Below are 18,920 nucleotides of genomic sequence, written 5' to 3'. Positions count from 1 at the left end.
TCCCCCGTGCGGTAAAACTATCTTCACATGGCTGATAAATGTTTTTTATGAATTTTCTTTTGTATCATTACGATATCTGAATGAAAAATGAGAAAAAAGTGAATAGAAATGAGAATCCTTATGATTTGAAAATTGAGCTTAATGCAGAATGCACAGATGTTTCAAAAAGATGGAAAAGTTTCGTACAATTGCTCTTGACAGAATTCCCTAATGTGACTACTATCCAATATGCGAATCGAAGTATTAAAAAAAAAGGTGAATAAAGTCGAGAAGAAATGACAATACTCATTATTCGAAAATAGAGCTACAAACAGAATGCGCAGCTGTTTTAAATGATAGAAAATTTTCAGATGTTTGCTCTTGACCGAATTCTTAGATTGGACTACTATCTGATAAGCGAGTCAACATATTAAAGAAGAATGGTGAATAAAGACAAAAAAACTCATTATTTAAAATAAAGCTTTAAACAAAATGCGCAAATGTTTTAAATATATAGAAAAGTTCCGGATATTCGCTCTTGAACGAATTCCCTAACTTGGCTACTATCCGATATGTGAGTCAACATATTAAAGAAAAAGGGCGAATAAAGGCGATTAGAAAAAAAATATCATGATTTGAAAATAGAGCTTCAAGCAAAATGCGCAGCTGTTTTAAATAGATAGAAGAGTTTCGGGCATCTGCTCTTGACCAAATTCCCTAACTTGGCTACTATCTGAGTCAATATATTAAAAAAAAAGGTGAAGGAAGGCGAAGAGAGAAGAAAATTCTCATGATTTGAAAATGGAGCTACATACAGAATGCGCAGATGTTTTAAATGAAAGAAAAGTTTCGGATATTTGCTCTTGACAGATTTCCCTAACTATGCTACTATCCAATAAGCGAGTCAACATATCGAAAGAGAATGTTGAATAAAGGAAAAGGAAAAAAAGGAAATTCTCATTATTTGAAAATAGAGCTTTAAGCAAAATGCGCAACTGTCTTAAATAGATAGTGGAGTTTCGAACATTTGACCCTAGCCGAATTTCTCAACCTGGCTACTATCCGATAAGCGAGTCAACGTATTGAAAAAGAATGGTGAATAAAGTCGAAAAAAATTAAAATTCTAATTATTTGATAATAGAGCTTCAAGCAAAATGTGCAGCTCTTTCAAATAGATAGAAAAGTTTCAGATATTTGCTCTCGACCTAAATTCCCTAACTTGGCAACGAATGATCCGATATGCGAGTCAACATCATTAAAAAAAGAAAGGGTGAATAAAGGAGTGCAGGTGGCCAACTCTAACCGCCCGTGCGGCACAACATAAAAATCTTCACAGGGCTGCGAGAGTGGCCTCCTTGAGGAGGGGCGCTCGCCTTGGTGTGTGCGGACGTGCTGATTGAGGATAGCCTTCTGCCGGAAGTGTTTCCCGCACTCCGGGCACTCATAGGGCTTCTCACCGGAATGGATGCGCAGGTGCTGGTTCAGGATAGCCCTTTGCCGGAACGTTCTCTCGCAGTACACGCACGCGTACGGCTTCTCGTTTGCGTGTATCCTGAGGTGCTGAGTCAAGTGACTTTGCTGTCTAAAGCGTTTCCCGCATTCGGGACAACCGTAAGGCCTACTGTCGGTGTGTATGCGCTCGTGCTGCAGCAGCGTCGATTTCTGCTTGAAGTCTTTGCCGCATGTTAAACATTTGAACAACCTCAGTTCCGCACTCATGCTCTTCTGAGGTTTCATGCTGTGCTGCTGGTCCCCAACCTCTGGCAAAGGCACCGACCTCAAGTCCGGCATGCTCTGGCTGAACTGGTCCAGATGGCCGTTGTCGCAGATGTTGCCCAGCATCACCCCTGGCTGTTTCAGGTAGTGCAAGGCGGAAAAACTGCCGGCTCCTAGCATGTGGGCGGGTACGGGAGGTGGCGCTGCAGGCGGTGGAGGTCTCGTATACTGCTGGTACGGTTGCGGAGTCTGGTGGTGGAGATCTGTGGGAAAGCATTGCGAGGCAGGTCTGGAATCCATTGCCAGATTGGTTTGTTCCGCCGTGATCTCATCCTCCCTCGGTTCGGCCTGGGTTGCAGAGTAGGGTGAGGGGGCTGGAGAGGGTAAACTTTGGTCTCGTGTAGGAATGGCTTCGGCCTCTGCGCCCAGGGGTACTGGAGGACCGCATATCTGTTGGGTGTTCTCGGGTACCGGTGTGTTTTGGGGTTGCGGCTGGGCTGTCGGGTATGGGTCTTGGATACTCCACTGCCCCTGGGTACGGTCCATTCCATCTTTGTAAAGAACGTATGGTGCGGCCGTATCTGAAATGAGATGAAGATGAGGTTAGGGAGTTCTTTTACCGGAACAATGTCTTTGGATTTCTTCGAATATGAATTTGCTATACGTATGAGGAAATGAAATGATCACGGTAACTTGATAATTTGTAATAATAATTAAAACTTTACAAAGAGTTTCAGATGGATGGTTACCAGCCAAACTAGAAGAATAATGTAATAACAATATTTTGGTATACAATTAAATTTCTTTTCGATAAAATAATAATATATATTCATCATCAAAGTTTACATATACATAAACATACATATGAGGGACTAATGATATGAATATTAAAAAATAGAGAAAACCAAGTAAAATAGTTTTCTGTGATATTATATAAGGTAAACAATATTGAATATTTCTAAAATTTATATATTTTCCTTGCATAAAGGTGTTAGTATTCTTTTTATACTCGAATAAATATTATGGTTATAGTAGTAGATCATTTGGAAGCTTTAGTGAAAAGTTTCTAGCAATAATGCATTTCACTGAGTTTTTTTTGGGAAAAATATGCACTATGAGAAACTAACCAGCCTACTAAAAAACGAGGAAATAACTGACGTAAAGTCAGAAACTTTTGAGCTCTCGTTCATTTATGCGGCAATTGCGCCCTTAGAGACTACATTATTATATATAGGTAAAAATAGTCTCGGAGGACGCAATTGACGCATGTATATGACGAGTGCTCAAGATCTCTTGACTTTATATAAATTCATTGCTATTTGTTTTATTCTACATAATGCTGGAATTTCTGACACCGCTATTGACATAAAAGCTTAGAATTGTTATTCTTTATACACCTACACAAACAATTTCCAACTCGGTGTGAACAGTTGTCACCGAAATCATTTTTTTCGATATTCTGCTTGAATATTATATGTTTCTGTTGACGCCATCAACAAAGCTTGAAATGTTAATTTTTTTTTATATCCATAAAAAATGTCAATCCGATCCAATCTATAATCTCGGAAATCTGGGTATTTCTTTTCCGAAATTATACCTGACTTTATTATGGTTCTGATAATGTGATTAGCTTGAGATTTTCATTTCATATCAACACTCAGAACTAAACTCCGTTACCTTATGACGGAAATATTGTTCAATTTTTTTTTTGATACTTTCCTTGAATTTTCTGGTTACGCGATCAAAAGAAATTTTCTAGAAACTTGAAATTGCAATTCTGCAAATTTTTGGAATAAACATCATTAAAAAACTTCGAATGGCCATATTTACAGAACCATAATCGTATTTTGCCCATTAACTAACTTAATCGCGACATTTTTATCTCTCTAACATCGAGGCAGAAAAGGTGCCAATAATTTTTTTTCTAGCTCAAAGGGATTCAGAGATTCCCTCACTTAACAACGAATTTAGGACACATGATACATCATGTCGAAATTATGTTTCGAACCCGGCCGCTGGTTATTTATTGAATTTTTTTTCATTGATTATGTTATATTTTATCTTCTTTCTCCTCAATAAAATTTTATCAATTTATTTTCAATAATTCTCATACCTACTGGATTGAGATGCTAATTAAATTTCACATAAATTATCAATTTACTCTTTTCAATTAAATCTACTCGAAAAAAAAAAATAAAGTACGACAAGGTGTGGTGTTTCTCAATAATCTCATTCAGTTTGAAGAGCTAAGTCGTCTGCACATACCGAATTAGTTGACAACCTGAAATTTTTACCTAAAATAAACTGTAGATGCACTTCGCGACCACCGCTATTTTTAGTCTAAAATGTGAGTAATCCCTCTTTACTCCTGGATCTTCACGTATCCTGTCTCTGTACACTGTACTGATGGTGTGGTCGGTTAAAACAATTCTGCTACGAGGATATGTTTCATCCCAGAACAGTAAACTTCTGGTTCAGATTTCTAGGAACATGGTTTTGAATTTTTTGAAACGGTAAATATTGAAACAGTAAATGGTGTAGCTCAAAACGAGTATTTTAAATATGTGTAAGCTTTTGTACCACATTATTTTCCAGATTTTGTCGGTTATTGTTTTCAACCGACCTGTAGGCCTTTCTAACAATTTATATATTATGGGAATTTAATAATTAACCTACTTGTTCAAAATTTTTTTTATTGAAGAAATATAAAAAATGAAATTCTTCCGACTGATGATGAAAATAATATCTATAGATCGGTAGAATATTAAAAAGTATGAATGCAACATAAGCGTATCCGCCATTTCGTTTCACTTCAAACTACGAAGATGCTTCAAATTTGACAAAAAGGTGAATCGTTTCGCTATCATTATACATATATTTCAAATGAAGATAATTTCATGGAGTCTTCTATACTCAAAAACTATTAGTATCACTATCAGTGCACTAAATGGTTTTGTAAAATTTGTAAATACCATAATACCATGGAGCAACAAAAAAGAATTGAATGTATTTGTTGAACATTTGAGAAATTATGACAATCCATGGTAGACATTATTCATTATTCGACTCACAATTCGTCATTTTGTAGACAAATTTGAGAGTAATTTCTCTCAGTATTCACAGTACTGATTTTGATAAAACACAGTCAATAAGGATGGCTGAGGATCGAGATGAATGGAGGCGGACAGTACAGAAGATTTCACGAAATCACGATGCTTGAAACAAGTTACCGACTCGGAAGAAGAGAAGATTGCCATTATGAGCATTTTGATTTGAAGGAAAACCCTTTTATTAGTAAAAGCGCTCAACATTTAATTTATCAGCTATTGCTGATCTCGAAGTACAATTCATAAAAGCTTTTTATTTCGAATTCAATTCATTCAACAAACTTCCTCGATATGAAGATCCTGTATCGTGAAGATGAAGAGTTTTCGTAGCCAACTGCAACTAAAGACCGTACATTTCTTGAATTAAAGTCAGAAATAATATTTTTACAAAAATTCTACTTCTAATTTGGTAGAAAAGTAAAATTGAATTTTGCGCTGTTGAGGACCTAGTTGAGTATTCCATAATTCAAACGTGATTCATTGGAAATAATATACAGATAATTTTAACAAATGTTGGTGGATGGTAAAAGGCGATCAGAAGAAGAAATCCATAACCGTCGTCATGGATCCAGAGGACACCTCTACCAATTTCAACATAAAATATCATCAATTCACCATTAGTGCTATATATTCACTTAGAATATACTGAAACTTCTAAATATGCCTAATGGTGTCATGTTCTTCGACGATTCCACATTTTTCTTTTGATTTATGATGATTGTACATGAATATAATAGAAATTACGAATTTGCTGTAGCTGGAAGCCTTGAATGGAAATTGATAATGTATTAATTAAGTGTTATGAATGAAACAATATTCAATTTCCGCTATGTTTGTAATTTTCGAAGTTCGAGCCTCGAATGGTCCCAAATGATAAGGTTCCACTCACATGTCAATTCCGTCATCAAATTCGATTTTAATCGTTCGTCTGACTGACCGGATACACGATACTTTCGAATTGAAAGACCTAGAAACTTGAAATTCTCAATGGAATAGTAATTTCAATAAGAAAAAGAACATCGCACCCCTATATCTACGTCAATGAATAATTTTGGCAGGAGATACTAACCTAATTCGAAACATTACATTATCAAGACTTCAATACCTAAAAATTAAAACAATGAATGTAATAATACTAGAGTACTTTTTTTTTTCAAACACCCTGTATCTCAAAAACGAAGCTTGTTAGGATATATGTTTATGGCAATCTTTTTCATGAAAAGAGTTGTTCCATTCGACGCCAATGTTATTGCACTAATTAAATAAATTCATCAGGACCACCCTGTATATAGAATAGTAAATCCAAGCCTCGTGCAAAATTTCGTGTTATAACCATGGAAAAAACAAGCACAATAAAAAAAAATGAGGAAAGCACTGAAGTCTGCTGTAATTCAGTGGCGGGTTCAGATATCTCTCCGGTCTCAGCTGAAATGCTTCGATACAAAATTTGGATCATTATAGAGTTAGAGAGATAATGCTTTCAGGAATGTGTGTTGATTATCTGAAGAAAGAGGAGATAAAAGAAGATAATACGAGATCCCCGAGGCATTTCCAGAAGATTTTTTTAGCTTTTTCATTTCTCCAACAACAGTTTTCCAACAAAGTTATCAATAACATTGTGTTGGAAGTAGTTTCTCAAATTCTAATTTTTCGAAGCATGTCACCTTGCAGATCAATTAAGTATTTGTATTTCATAACGATTGAACTTCCAGGTACATATTTTGAAAATTAAGAGACCAAGAAGTTTAAACTTCCAATTTGTGTTCAGAACACTGAATAGAATATATTGAAGCAAAGATCAACAATATTAGAAAATTTTCATCGACACCGAAAGATCTTGATAAAATTAAATATTAAATTGTGAACAAACTCAAGCAGAAATCTACTACTCAGTTGTACGATATTTCTTGAAAAAATTACAACGATATGAATTGAAACAAGCGTACAAAAGCTTTCTTCCGACCTTAGAAATAGATAGAAGGAATGGAAAGTAAATATTTGTGCTCGATAAGTTTAGTGTCACCAATCACAATCGAAGACAAGGCGATTTACGTTCTTCTTATCAATGTTCTAAGCTTCCGACTAAATTTCAGTGCATTCCTAATTTTTATTTTTATATAACCCGTTAAAAGTTTCCCTACATTTTGCTATCCTAATATTTCAAGACAGATCCGGCCAGTTTCTAGGCGATTTACGTTCTTCTTATCAATGTTCTAAGCTTCCGACTAAATTTCAGTGCATTCCTAATTTTAATTTTTATATAACCCGTTAAAAGTTTCCCTACATTTTGCTATCCTAATATTTCAAGACAGATCCGGCCAGTTTCTAGGTTAATTAATATTAATTATTCAAAAATTACTCCGATTACGAGTACTCAGAAATTCCTAACAGCAAGTCAGTGCTTTTACCATAGAAAAACACCAACACGACCCCAAGTATTATCAAATTAGTACGATCGATAATAACCACGCTACGGTTAGAGCAAGGTGAATAACAAGCAGATAAGAAAAGAAAACACAGATCCACATTTCCCAACAACAAGATCAGCCGAGACCAGTTTTCCTGCTAATTTACCTCTACTCCACTTCCGAGAATCAATTATTTCATAATATTCTGCATTCCGCGAACTAGTTTTTGCATGTTCTAATAATTCGGATTTCAAGACCTTAGGGGCCCATTGTGGTTAATTATTCCTAGTTGGCAATTGGCGTAACGAGAAAGGATTGAATATATACTCCAACTGATCATTTACTATCTGTCATACAAAATAGCTTCGTTTGCGGCATCGCGCTACCAACATCTGCAGCTTCACTACCTGCATTAGTAGATCAAACGATCCAAATAGACCTACAACACCATTTCCAGTTGTATTATGAGAAGCGTCAAGTCAATTTCAGGAAGCCATCAAGAAATTAATTTTGGAATGGGTGGCTTGAAATTGAGGAAACGTTGACTGTATTTCAGAATGAATCCCCGTATTTCGGTTATCATCAAAATAGACTTTGGAGTAGCATATTGTGATTAATTTTACTTCAGAAATGAGAGATGGAGGAATTGGGGGAACTCCGCAGTAAATTGAGAAATTATCGTTTTTGTACGAGACGTATTCGTTAATAATTAAAAAACCAGAAGAATGCAATTAGTTGGTTAATATTTGATTTTTTTCTTCATAATGCTAGTTCTACGAGCTCAATAGTACACAAAATATGAAGAGTTAAACACACTGTCCTTCAAAATTACTCAGTCAAAAAAAACAAGACCAAATTTTCATTTTGCGTTTGTTTTTGCACAGATCCATGGCAATAATCTTTTGTATTCTCTATGATACTCTATATCTGGATTTTTCTGGTTTCAATTCTGATTCGACATTCTCAGCTAACTCTGGAATTTCTTGATTCACAAACGTTTAAAAATTATCAATCATGTCGAACAAGGATGTCATCATCAATTAGAAGGATCATTATCTCCTGAGCTGAAATTGATTTTCTGCTCTTACAACTTTTAAACTGATACAAGCTGAATAAAATAAAAACAATGTAATTTCCACTAAAATATTTTGTTGTCTGAGACAATTGTTTTGCCACACTGTAGCTTTATCACTTCCTATCTCTGGTTTTTTTCGTCTCTGTGAGAATACATCATTCTCGTTACTTAAAAAATAGTATTAGGTGCCCAACTTTGCTTCCGTCGTTTTGCAATAGATGGCTGTAGCGGTAAGCGGTAGTCGAAATAAATAGATCGTAGATGTCATACAATAATCTCAGGTGTTTGTTAACATAACTCCATCGAAGTATTAGCCGATTTTTGTCTGCATCATAATGTTATTTTCGATTAAACATGTCAGCTTACGAGCCAAATTCTCGTCATTTGCGAGAGGTTTCAATATTCTGCTTTAATAAGGAGAAATCTGCGGCTGAGGCTCATCGACTGCTCTCAACTAACTATAGTGAGGCCGCTATTAGTGAAAGAACGAGAATGGTTTCAATGCTTCAATAACGGTGATTTTGACGTCGAAGGCCAGCATGGCGATGGAAGAGAGAAGGGTTTTCGAAGATGTAGAATTAGAGGCATTACTTGATCAAGACTTGTGTCAAACGCAACAAGAAATGGCAGGATCATTGGGAGTGACGCAACAAGTCATTTTAAAACGCCTGAAAGTCATGGGAATGATTCAGAAACAAATAAATTGGGTGCCGTACAAGTTGAAGCCGAGAGATGATGAACGGCGTTTGTTTGCTTGTGAAAGACGGAAGGGATTTCTGCATCGAATTGTGGCTTATGGCGAAAAATGGGTTCATAGTGGTAATCCCAAGGGCAGAAAATAATGGGGATATGCCGGCCATGCTTCCACATCGACGGCCGAATCGAATATTCACGGTTCCACGGTCATGCTCAGTATTTGGCGGGACCAGCTCGGCGTAGTGTATTATGAGTTGTTAAAACCGACTGAAACAACCGCAGGCGATCGTTATCGGACGCAATAGATGCAATTGAGCCGAACACTGAAAGACAAACGGCCGCAATACAACGAGATAAGTGATTTTACGGCACGACAATGCTCGACTCCATGTTGCGGAAGTGGTCAAGCATACTTGGAAACGTTGAAATGTCCTACCCCACTCGCCGTATTCTCCAGATGTTGCTCCCTCAGACTATCATTTGTTTCCATCAATGGCACACGACCTGGCTGACCATCACTTCCGGTCTTATGAAGAAGTAAAAAATTGGATCGATTCGTGGATAGCTTCAAGAGATGACCAGTTTTTTCAACGCGGGATTCGTACGCTGTCCGAAAGATGGGAGAAAGTAGTGGCCAGGGCTGGAATATACTTTGAATCATGAATGTATAATCAGTTTTTTACAATAAAGCCTAGAATTTCGGAAAAAACGGCGGAAGCAAAGTTATATGCCTGTGTACGTAACACCCTGTAAATCTTAATTAATAGTGATCGAGTATTTTCACGAATTGGCGAATGCGCGGGTTCCATCATACAACTATGTATTTATGTATTTTCATAATGGTATTGAATTATTGGATGCGCACATTCTTGTGATGGAATCGAGAGGTTTTGAAAAATTCTGTAGCTGAATATTGTTGTCCCTTCCACAATTATAAGCTTTTATAGAGTTTTTATAGCGTTTTCTATAACGAGCGCGATTGTCTGTGTGTCTCAAAATAATGATAAAATGAGTCTTATCGACAGAGGTTCCGTTCTCCAATCCAATTCTTGTTGTGCAGATGGATAATACCTAGAAATTGACGTACCATTCATCGAAAGCTGAATGAGCCTATTTTCATTGCTGGTTTATTCTTTTACTTGTCTAGGGATTCCATTTCTTGTAACTTTGTTAAATAAATTTCATGATTTGGGATTCATGGGTGTATTCATACTCAAATTGGTTGGAGATTCACAAATCGAGTCACAAAATGTTGGTCAGAGTCAACGATGCTGACTCGAATGTATATGCGCCCAATCCGGGGGTTCCTCAGTGCTCCATTTAATACCTATTTTCATATTATTTATAAATGATCTACCTGGTCCTGAACATATTACTAAAATCTTAGTTTCACTTTTTACTCACCAATTCTAGTTTCGGCTAAGAATTTTGTTTGGAATGTACCACGGTACTCAACATATTCGATGACTGGTGTCACAATAATAGCCTGATAGTTAACTTAGAAAGAACCGTAGGTACTCACTTCAGTCTGGGCAATAAGTATGTTCGACTGGTGTTGATTCATGCAAATGCCCCTATAATTTTATGTGACTACTAAATTTCTTAGAATACAAATCTGATGTCAAAATGAAGTAATTCGTTCATTTGAATGAAGAACAAAAAAAATATAGATTTAACTGAACAATGTGAAAATTAGTTGTTTTTAATTATGAATATTTGACAGGAAAATCTAAGAATAATATTTCTATGTGTGTTAACAAAAATCATTGTTAAGATTAACACATAGACATCATGGAAATGATGGAGAGGTAGATTTCTTTCTCGTCCTCAATATAATATCTGGTTTTACCGGATACCGGACTACCTCTGGAATTACATAAATTGAATTTGAGAAAATTTACACACAGGAAAATACTTCATATGGTATCATTTTATTGAATCAAATAGTTGAGTCGATGTGAGTAGTGCGTTCTCTTCCACAGACCGCAATGGTGAATTGTATCAATGCTATTTACCATTTTATCCTTGTAAAAGAATCATACAGGATTTATAATCTTACGCAATGGAACCGGCATAAAGATCTGGGATGCAAAAATTTCAGCTGTGCACAAAATTTGTTGGCCCTCCAATATCTCCCGGACGTATATTGTTTTCTGGGTTACTCCTATTTGACGTAAAATATTCTCATATGCGGACTTTTGTATATATGATAAAAAAAAATGAACAGAGCAATTTTTAAAGGACTATCACATTCTATTCATCGACCTCATTTCATTTAGAACAAGATCATGAGCGTTGCTTGTTTATATTCGAATGCCTCTTCTACATAACGTCTAATGAAAATTGTTTGATCAAATTATCAAGCAGTGAATATTCAACAAGGAAAAACATCGAACATCTAAATATGGACGTTCATCTTCTTACTACTCTACTTCTTATATCTTACTTAGAGATACCCACGTTTATGGAATCATTTACCAACTGATATAAGGCATTTGAATCAAATTAAATTAAAAGAAGTAGTGAATGTATAAATTATAGTACATTAGCTTCGTGGTAAATAATATAATATGTTCTTTTCAAAATACTCGTTTGAATCTATTCGTCCTATAGTGTATTACCTAACAGGATCCTGTTCTATAGATTCCTGTAGAAGAGTGACTTCAAGCATTGTATAAAGAAAGGATATTCTGTATAGATTGTTTCAAATTTATCTTAGAGAACTTCGCTAGGTTGTGGTGATGAGAAACTGCATAATACAATTTGATCTCAGTAGGTGCTATGGACAAGCTTAAATCCTTATAATAGCCAGTTCTCCAGTCATATTTTAAGACTTTCTAACATAAAGCTATAATGATTCTCACTCGCAACCCAAATTTCGATTGTTTTTAATACTGAACTCTTTAAAGAGCGTGATTTTTCTTTAACAAATTTTGTAGTTCACAGTTCATGCTTCAGAATCGAATGAAATTATTCGTTCATGACGAGATTAAGTTAAAAATTTCCACTATTTCCCCAAATAGTTCTCGCCATTAGATTAGAAACAGTTTTCTTTAAATGGTAATGTCGACATGACATGCCATGCAGGACAGTCCTCAACTTTATGGATCGTCACAATGATTCGGTGAGTAGGTTCTATTTTTGGAGAAGTGGATGTTGACGGTGTTCTTGATGTAACGCGGCAGAAATTTTATGAGGATATGAATGCGAAAAATGCTCTTCATAGCTTTTCTCGGATACTATAGGTTTTATGATGGTGATGTTGGTATTGGTGTGGTATCATTGAAAAAATATAATTTGTATGGAAAACTTTCTGAATGTTCGATAGTTGATGATTCGTTACGAACAATCTCGGATTTAAACCTGCAGCCAGGAATTTTTTTTACTAAACTCGAGTTAAGAAATGTGAGGCAAAAATTAACTGTTTTTGAATTTTGCCATATTTTTTTCGCTTCCAAACTAAAATTCTAATTTTCGAAATAAATTACATATGGATGTTATAATTTCAGGAAAAACTCTGGATGTTCTATGTATGCAGCATTGAAAATTATACAAGAGATCCAAGAATACCAAAGAGAATGAAATAACTAGTTTACGTTTGGAATGACTTTTCATCATCAAATATAAGAGCTGAACGAAGAAGAAAACAATTATGGAAGAAAATCTATTATTTTTCTGCATATTTGCTTCACTGCTTGGAAAAAACATTCTTGAAATGACAAATTATTTTGTGAATCTAATCTTTGTAATAATATAAAATCTGTATTTTGGAAAATGGAACTAAAATAAATAATTTAGAGGTCTTCTTATAATACAACACAAGAGTTATTGTTTGATAATAAGCAAATTTCGTTGAATAAAATGAGTATAAAGTAAGTTGATTTAATGTTGACTTATCACACAATATTTCAAATTTACAAATTCATTTGGAGAACATTTGCGATGTAGAGTTTGAACACGGTTTTCCTTTTCTATTTCTGAATAAAATTTTCAAAAATTCATACCAAAACTATGATGGTTAGAATTCTCAGTAACTTTTTTAAGAATCGTAGTAGCAATACATGACTTTGACTTTGATTCTTCTATTTAAAGCATTTGGAAGTCATGGATCGAGTTTTCGAATTAGGAAAATCAAAGCATTACTTATGTTTACTGAATTTCATGCTAATAAATTCAAAGAACGCATTCTCTGGTTTATTAGATGTGACCATAACTGAGCCTCTGAAATCGCTCAAGGAAACTTTTACAGTAGGTAATTTGAATGTAATTGAAAAGAGGAGGTATTGCTAAGATATAACATAATTGGTACCGATATTTCTTACCACAAAGTCCTAACTAATTTCGGAATACCGAGCTTGTAGCACGATATTAATTGTATATTTTTTGATTCAACATTTCCAATAATGATCCTGTTGAAAATAATGAACCAAAATTGTATAATGAACATAATGTTGTCGGGTTTGAACTCAAGTTTATTTTGTGTGAATTATAAATGAAAAACATGACTCCGAAACGATTAGAACTAGCGGTAAAAAATAATTTCTTCAGTATCTTCGATCATAGTATACTATGCTTCGATATACGTTTTCGTTTACTATTTAGTTATGAATAATTTTTCTGATTCCCTTGATATTTTTACAGAATTTGTTTGGAAACTAATTGAAACCGAATAAGAAAAAGTTATGTTTTTCATGTTATCATTTCCAAGATCGTTACTCGATTGTAAAATGTAGTAGGAATTTAACGTCTAAGTTCAAAACTACTGTTGAGAGGTAGGAAACGTTCAATTTTCATTATATAGAAGCAAAAAGAGTTCTATAACAAAATATTTCAAAATATGAAATACAAAGTTGGAAAAACGTTTGAGGATACTAATTTTATTCAAGTTGAAACTTCTTACAGTTGTGGGTAACATAAACATAAATGGGAGGTAGTAAATAATAATAAGAATTACAACCAAAAACAATATCGAAATCGACTTAACCTTCCAAGAAATTCAACAGATTATTTCGATTGTAAAGAATGTCTCAAATTCGATGCTCCCTCGAAATATCTGAAGAACTATAGGAAGAGAAAAAATCTTCAAGGACCACAAACTCTTTTTTCGAAATAATCAGATATCAGAAAGCAGATCATAGATATCTTGATTGGTTCTCAAGTTACAAGGCGTGAAAAATGACTGGTTCAAATATTCCGCTTTATCTATATTATTTTTATTTATTAAAATTTTCCACATAGTCGAAGGACAAAGGTCAACAAGTTGAGAACGGCGACGAATCGACATTTCGCAGTCTTCTTCAACAGCTCGAACTACAGCGGTTAGATTATCTTCGGTAATCAATACGAACATTTCTTTTTCTTGTTGATGGCTTTGAATCGGGTAAAGTAAGATTTGTTCAAAAACGGTCAATAAAAGCACTAATTGCTGATAATGTTGACCCTAAAATGGACGAAGTGTTATATGAACTTCACGAAAATATTTATTTTTTCCAAGTAAATTTCCACAATTTGGAAGCGTTAAACTATTCATGATGAATTGCTAAACCTTACTGAACAGAAATGTCAACACAGTTTGACATTCTCAACTGTCAAACAATAGGCAATAACCACCGAAACTTCTCATGAGCTAAGAAAAGACCCGTTACAAGCATTATAAATTTCGAATTATGTAATTAGCTTTTTCTTTGTATTACAACTAAATTATACCCCTTTTAGGTATCCAATTGTCTAAAAACTTTACATTTAAGTTAACATTCTACCCAGAAAAATGAAAAATGTAAAGCAACCGTTTCAATTCAGTTTTATGTGCTATTTTAATATATGCAAATGGATTATCAGAATACTGATATACATGGAGTTGTTTCAAAGATACACTCATTCTTAATTTTTTTGTCAACCCGGATCTTTTTCGTGGTTATCGAATTTTACCATTAAATGAAAACATGTGTGCCAAATATGAAGAAAATGTACCGAGAGGTCTACTTATTATGGCACGATGAATAAATGGGTGAAATTCATAAAACTCTTGGTGATAAAGACAATCAGATCCAATAAATGTGATATATACAGGGTGAGTCATAAATGTGTACCGAGCTTTCTGAGGGGTGATAGTATATTGAAAAATAAGTATGAATGGATTAATAAACTCATGGCCTAAAATGCATATTAAGGGAGATATATGCTTCCAAAGTTGCTATCCGCATAACTTCTAAACGGTGAATGCCAGCAGATTGAAATTTCGTGCATTAATGTATGTTGTTAAAATACATATCTCCCTTGATATGCATTTTGGGCCATAAGTTTATTCATTAAACCATACTAATTTTTCAATGTACTCTCACCCCCAGAAACCAACTCGGTGCTCTTATTCGCTTAATAAGTATTGCAGTTTTCCAATGAAACAGCCTGTATAATAGATAATCTTATACCACTCCACGACACGAATATGACTATTTTTTACTACTAAAGAAGAAACATCTCAATAATAAGGCGAATAAAATCTAATAATCTTTGCAACTTTGTTATTCGGTAGCGAAGTTGGTCGATGATAACCAAGTCACTTCTGGACCAGCCGTGGATTTTATGTTAATGTATATTTAATGTTTCTCGAACCTGTACTGCAGCGTTGGCTGTCTCGAAAGTGGTGAATGATTCAGTCTGGAGGCGATCTCTTATAAGGAATGCGATCCCTCCATGATGAATGATGATCAATGTTTTGAATGTTTTCAATATTAAAATTGTTTTCGTTGAGATGAGGTTCCTTCGGCTTCGACGTATGGATAAGCTTTGCAAAATTTACATTGTGGTTCATTATTTTATTTGTTATCACGAAATATCTCAACACGTATGACAAAAAAATTTTTAGAATAATTTCAATATCAATACGAAAATTTTTTTTCAATATCAAATTTTTTTTCGTTGAGATGAGGTTCCTTCGACGAATGAAAAATCAATGCATAATTTCATTGTGATCCATTATTTCGTTCATTATCACGAAATATCTCAACACGTACGAGAAAAAATTCATGGAATAAATTCAATATTTTTCAATATCAAAATTGTTTCCGTTGAAATAAGGTTTTTTCGAACAAGGAGAACCAATGCAAAATTTAGATTTATATTGTAGTTCATTATTTCATCATTATCGCGAAATATCTCAATACGTATGCCAAAAAAATTTATAGAATGAATTCAATATCAATTACGAAAAAATTATTCAGGTAATGAATGTTAAGCGATGGGATTCGAACCCAAAGTCATTCCTTCTGAAATACGAAAAAAAATCAATAATTCGTTAGTGGGAAGTTTACTTTGTGTTAAAAATATTTTTAGTTTCAGTCATTGAGTTTTTTGCTTCTAAAAACAATTGTGTTCTCTAGGAGGATCCATATCGATCTTTGGGTCAAATTTCATCTATAATAGCTCCTAAGTTTTGTCAAGAATATATCTAGACGGCGAATACAGTACTCGGATTTTCGTAAATCGATTTTTAGATTCTTAACATTTCAGAATTTAATTGTAAAAATCTCAAAGGGGGTTTAATTTCTTCCGAATTAATACCTATATTTTTGAACCCAAACTCCTTCACATTTCTGGACGTATACATAGAAACTTTTAGATAAAGTTTGGAAACAATTTTTCTTCATTCATTCAAAATGTTGTTATTGGAAATAATCTATCATAATTCGTTCAAATTCAAAATAACTAGTTCGAGAGATACTAAGGGCTAAACATGTTCTATCAATAGAGCAACATGACAAAGTAAGTATTTTTTTAGTGATACTGTAGTATTTTTTTAGTGATACTGTTTTAAGAGCATATTTTATACTTTCAGTGAATCAATTATTATACAGAAGATTATTGAACACGATGGTTTCTTAAAGGGATTCACTGCTTGGCTTGAAATTCACTTGGCTCAAGGTCAAGCTCAAGTATTTTGAGCTTGACTTCAACAAGTTCAAGTCAAGTAGTAGTTTTTCAATGTCAAGTCAAGTATTTATTTATTAACGAAAGTGAATTGAAATTAACGCTTATCAATGACTTGAAGCGAAAGGAATTAAAGAGAAATAGTTATTAGTTTCAGGATTTTACATTTCCGAGAAATGAAGTTTAGTTTACCTTTATAACCTTTATAATTCCTTAAATCAATTATCAAGCTGACTGAATTAATACGGTATCTATTTCGAACACATATCTAGATTTCATATAGATCCCGAAAAATAATTTGGACGGCAGACGAAATCGATACTTATTTCGAATTTTACATTTTATAACTTTGAAACTGTTAATTGTTGAATTTTCTGGGTATTTTTTCATCATTTTAACAAAACTTAAACTACTTGAATGAAAAAAAAAATAGTAATATACCCATATTTCGCGAATACCTACTGCACTAAATTCTGATATAAGTTTCCTATTTATCTCTTGTATAACCTATATTAACTGAAATTCAATTATTGAAAAAAATGGAGAAAGAACAGAAAAGGTCATTTGAAAACTTCAATTTCTCAAGTTGGGAGTATCAATATGGTATGGAAGAAATATTCCAAAGCTCGAGGGAGTTGAAATGTTTTTCCTCAATCAGTTCCCAAGATTTGTTATTGCAAATAATTAACTCAAATTCGCATGGATCACTTGAGATTCGTTTACATTCATCAATAATAATTAAAATCAATTAAGTATATAAATACAATGTACATATACTACTTATTATACTAATAATGTTGAAGCCAACCTGAATGCATTTTGCAGAAATAAATACAAAAACCTATATTCGAGATGTTAAGATTAGTTTGTTTAATATTGTTACTTTCGACGCATTAATGTTTAGGTAATAGGTACGTACTTAACTTTACGAATGTATCAATATGAATGAAAAATTATAGATAAATATACTTATGTCAGTCACCGAGAAAACAACTGAATATAGAATTATTACATTAGGTTATGTTCAGGTGGAGGTACTCTCATAATAAAGACATTAAGTTCCACCAAAGTTTTCATTAGTAGCGTAATAAATCGTATAATATTGATTGAGTTCTATATCTGGATGGTTACATAACGAAATAGGGCATGATCTTCAAAAAAATGATAATGTTGTACAACCTGTTATGCAATAAATAAATTCTAATAATAAAAATATTGTGGTAATTTCAAACTCAGTGAAAAATTTGCCTAATGTTTTATTTCAGTGATGAATTCGAAAATGAAGTTCCATTACTCTCCTGAGTACATGAGATGTCATGTATAAATTTTCTTGGCTTTTGACACTATTCAAAATGAGATATTTAATTCAACCCAGAAATACAGTAACATATTGAATATACGTTTATGAATAGGAAAATAATATATATCGGAAGTAATTAAACTTTTATATTGGACTTCTGAATATCTTGGAAGGAATTTGCTAGATATATCATACAATACAATTGAAATATTGTTCACACGTTCACATCAAAGAATTTTTCGACAGTCTCGGAATTGAAAATTCTTGAATAAAATATGAAGTCAAATGGAAATTGTATTGACAAATCCCCAGTTGAAGAAACTAATCCATCTATTTGACACCTTCAGAAAATATCGAAGATCAAACTATTCAACATACCTATTCTAATTAAATTTGATATAACCAAGGTGATTCAATTTTCAGAAATTCTTCAGCCTTCGAGATTCCCAGATCTCAGTTCACTTGATGACTATGTTAATAAAGGATAACTCAAAGATAATATATCATGCGAGTTTTCTAACGCATGGCTGTTGAATTGCCTTCTGCAACGTGTATTAGACGATATTTTCTCTATTTCAGTCAAATTTTGTTAAATATTGCCGAAATTCAATGAAAAATTCAGATTATATATCCTAGTGGCTTTTGTATTGTATCTTGGCAGTTGGTGTGACTGTTACGAAAATTGACACATCACGGAATTTGAATTTGAATCG

The 18,920-nt window shown here is 33.7% G+C and overlaps 1 protein-coding gene across 2 annotated transcripts in view; it reads right to left on the bottom strand.

Annotated features, from left to right (window-relative positions):
* LOC123674128 (zinc finger protein 250-like) overlaps positions 1 to 18,920 on the bottom strand; it is a 36,678-nt gene that overhangs the window by 11,772 nt on the left and 5,986 nt on the right. The window contains exon 2 of one of the 2 annotated variants that reach the window (XM_045608998.1): positions 1,353 to 2,276. In XM_045608998.1, the coding sequence (XP_045464954.1) occupies positions 1,353 to 2,276 (924 nt within the window). The remainder of the gene's footprint in view (positions 1 to 1,352; positions 2,277 to 18,920) is intronic. The other variant, XM_045608999.1, reaches the window with a different exon arrangement.

The sequence above is a fragment of the Harmonia axyridis genome, chromosome 2 (genome assembly GCF_914767665.1).
Source record: "Harmonia axyridis chromosome 2, icHarAxyr1.1, whole genome shotgun sequence".
NCBI classification, from domain to species: domain Eukaryota; kingdom Metazoa; phylum Arthropoda; class Insecta; order Coleoptera; family Coccinellidae; genus Harmonia; species Harmonia axyridis.
This window is presented reverse-complemented; position numbering and strand designations above follow the sequence as displayed.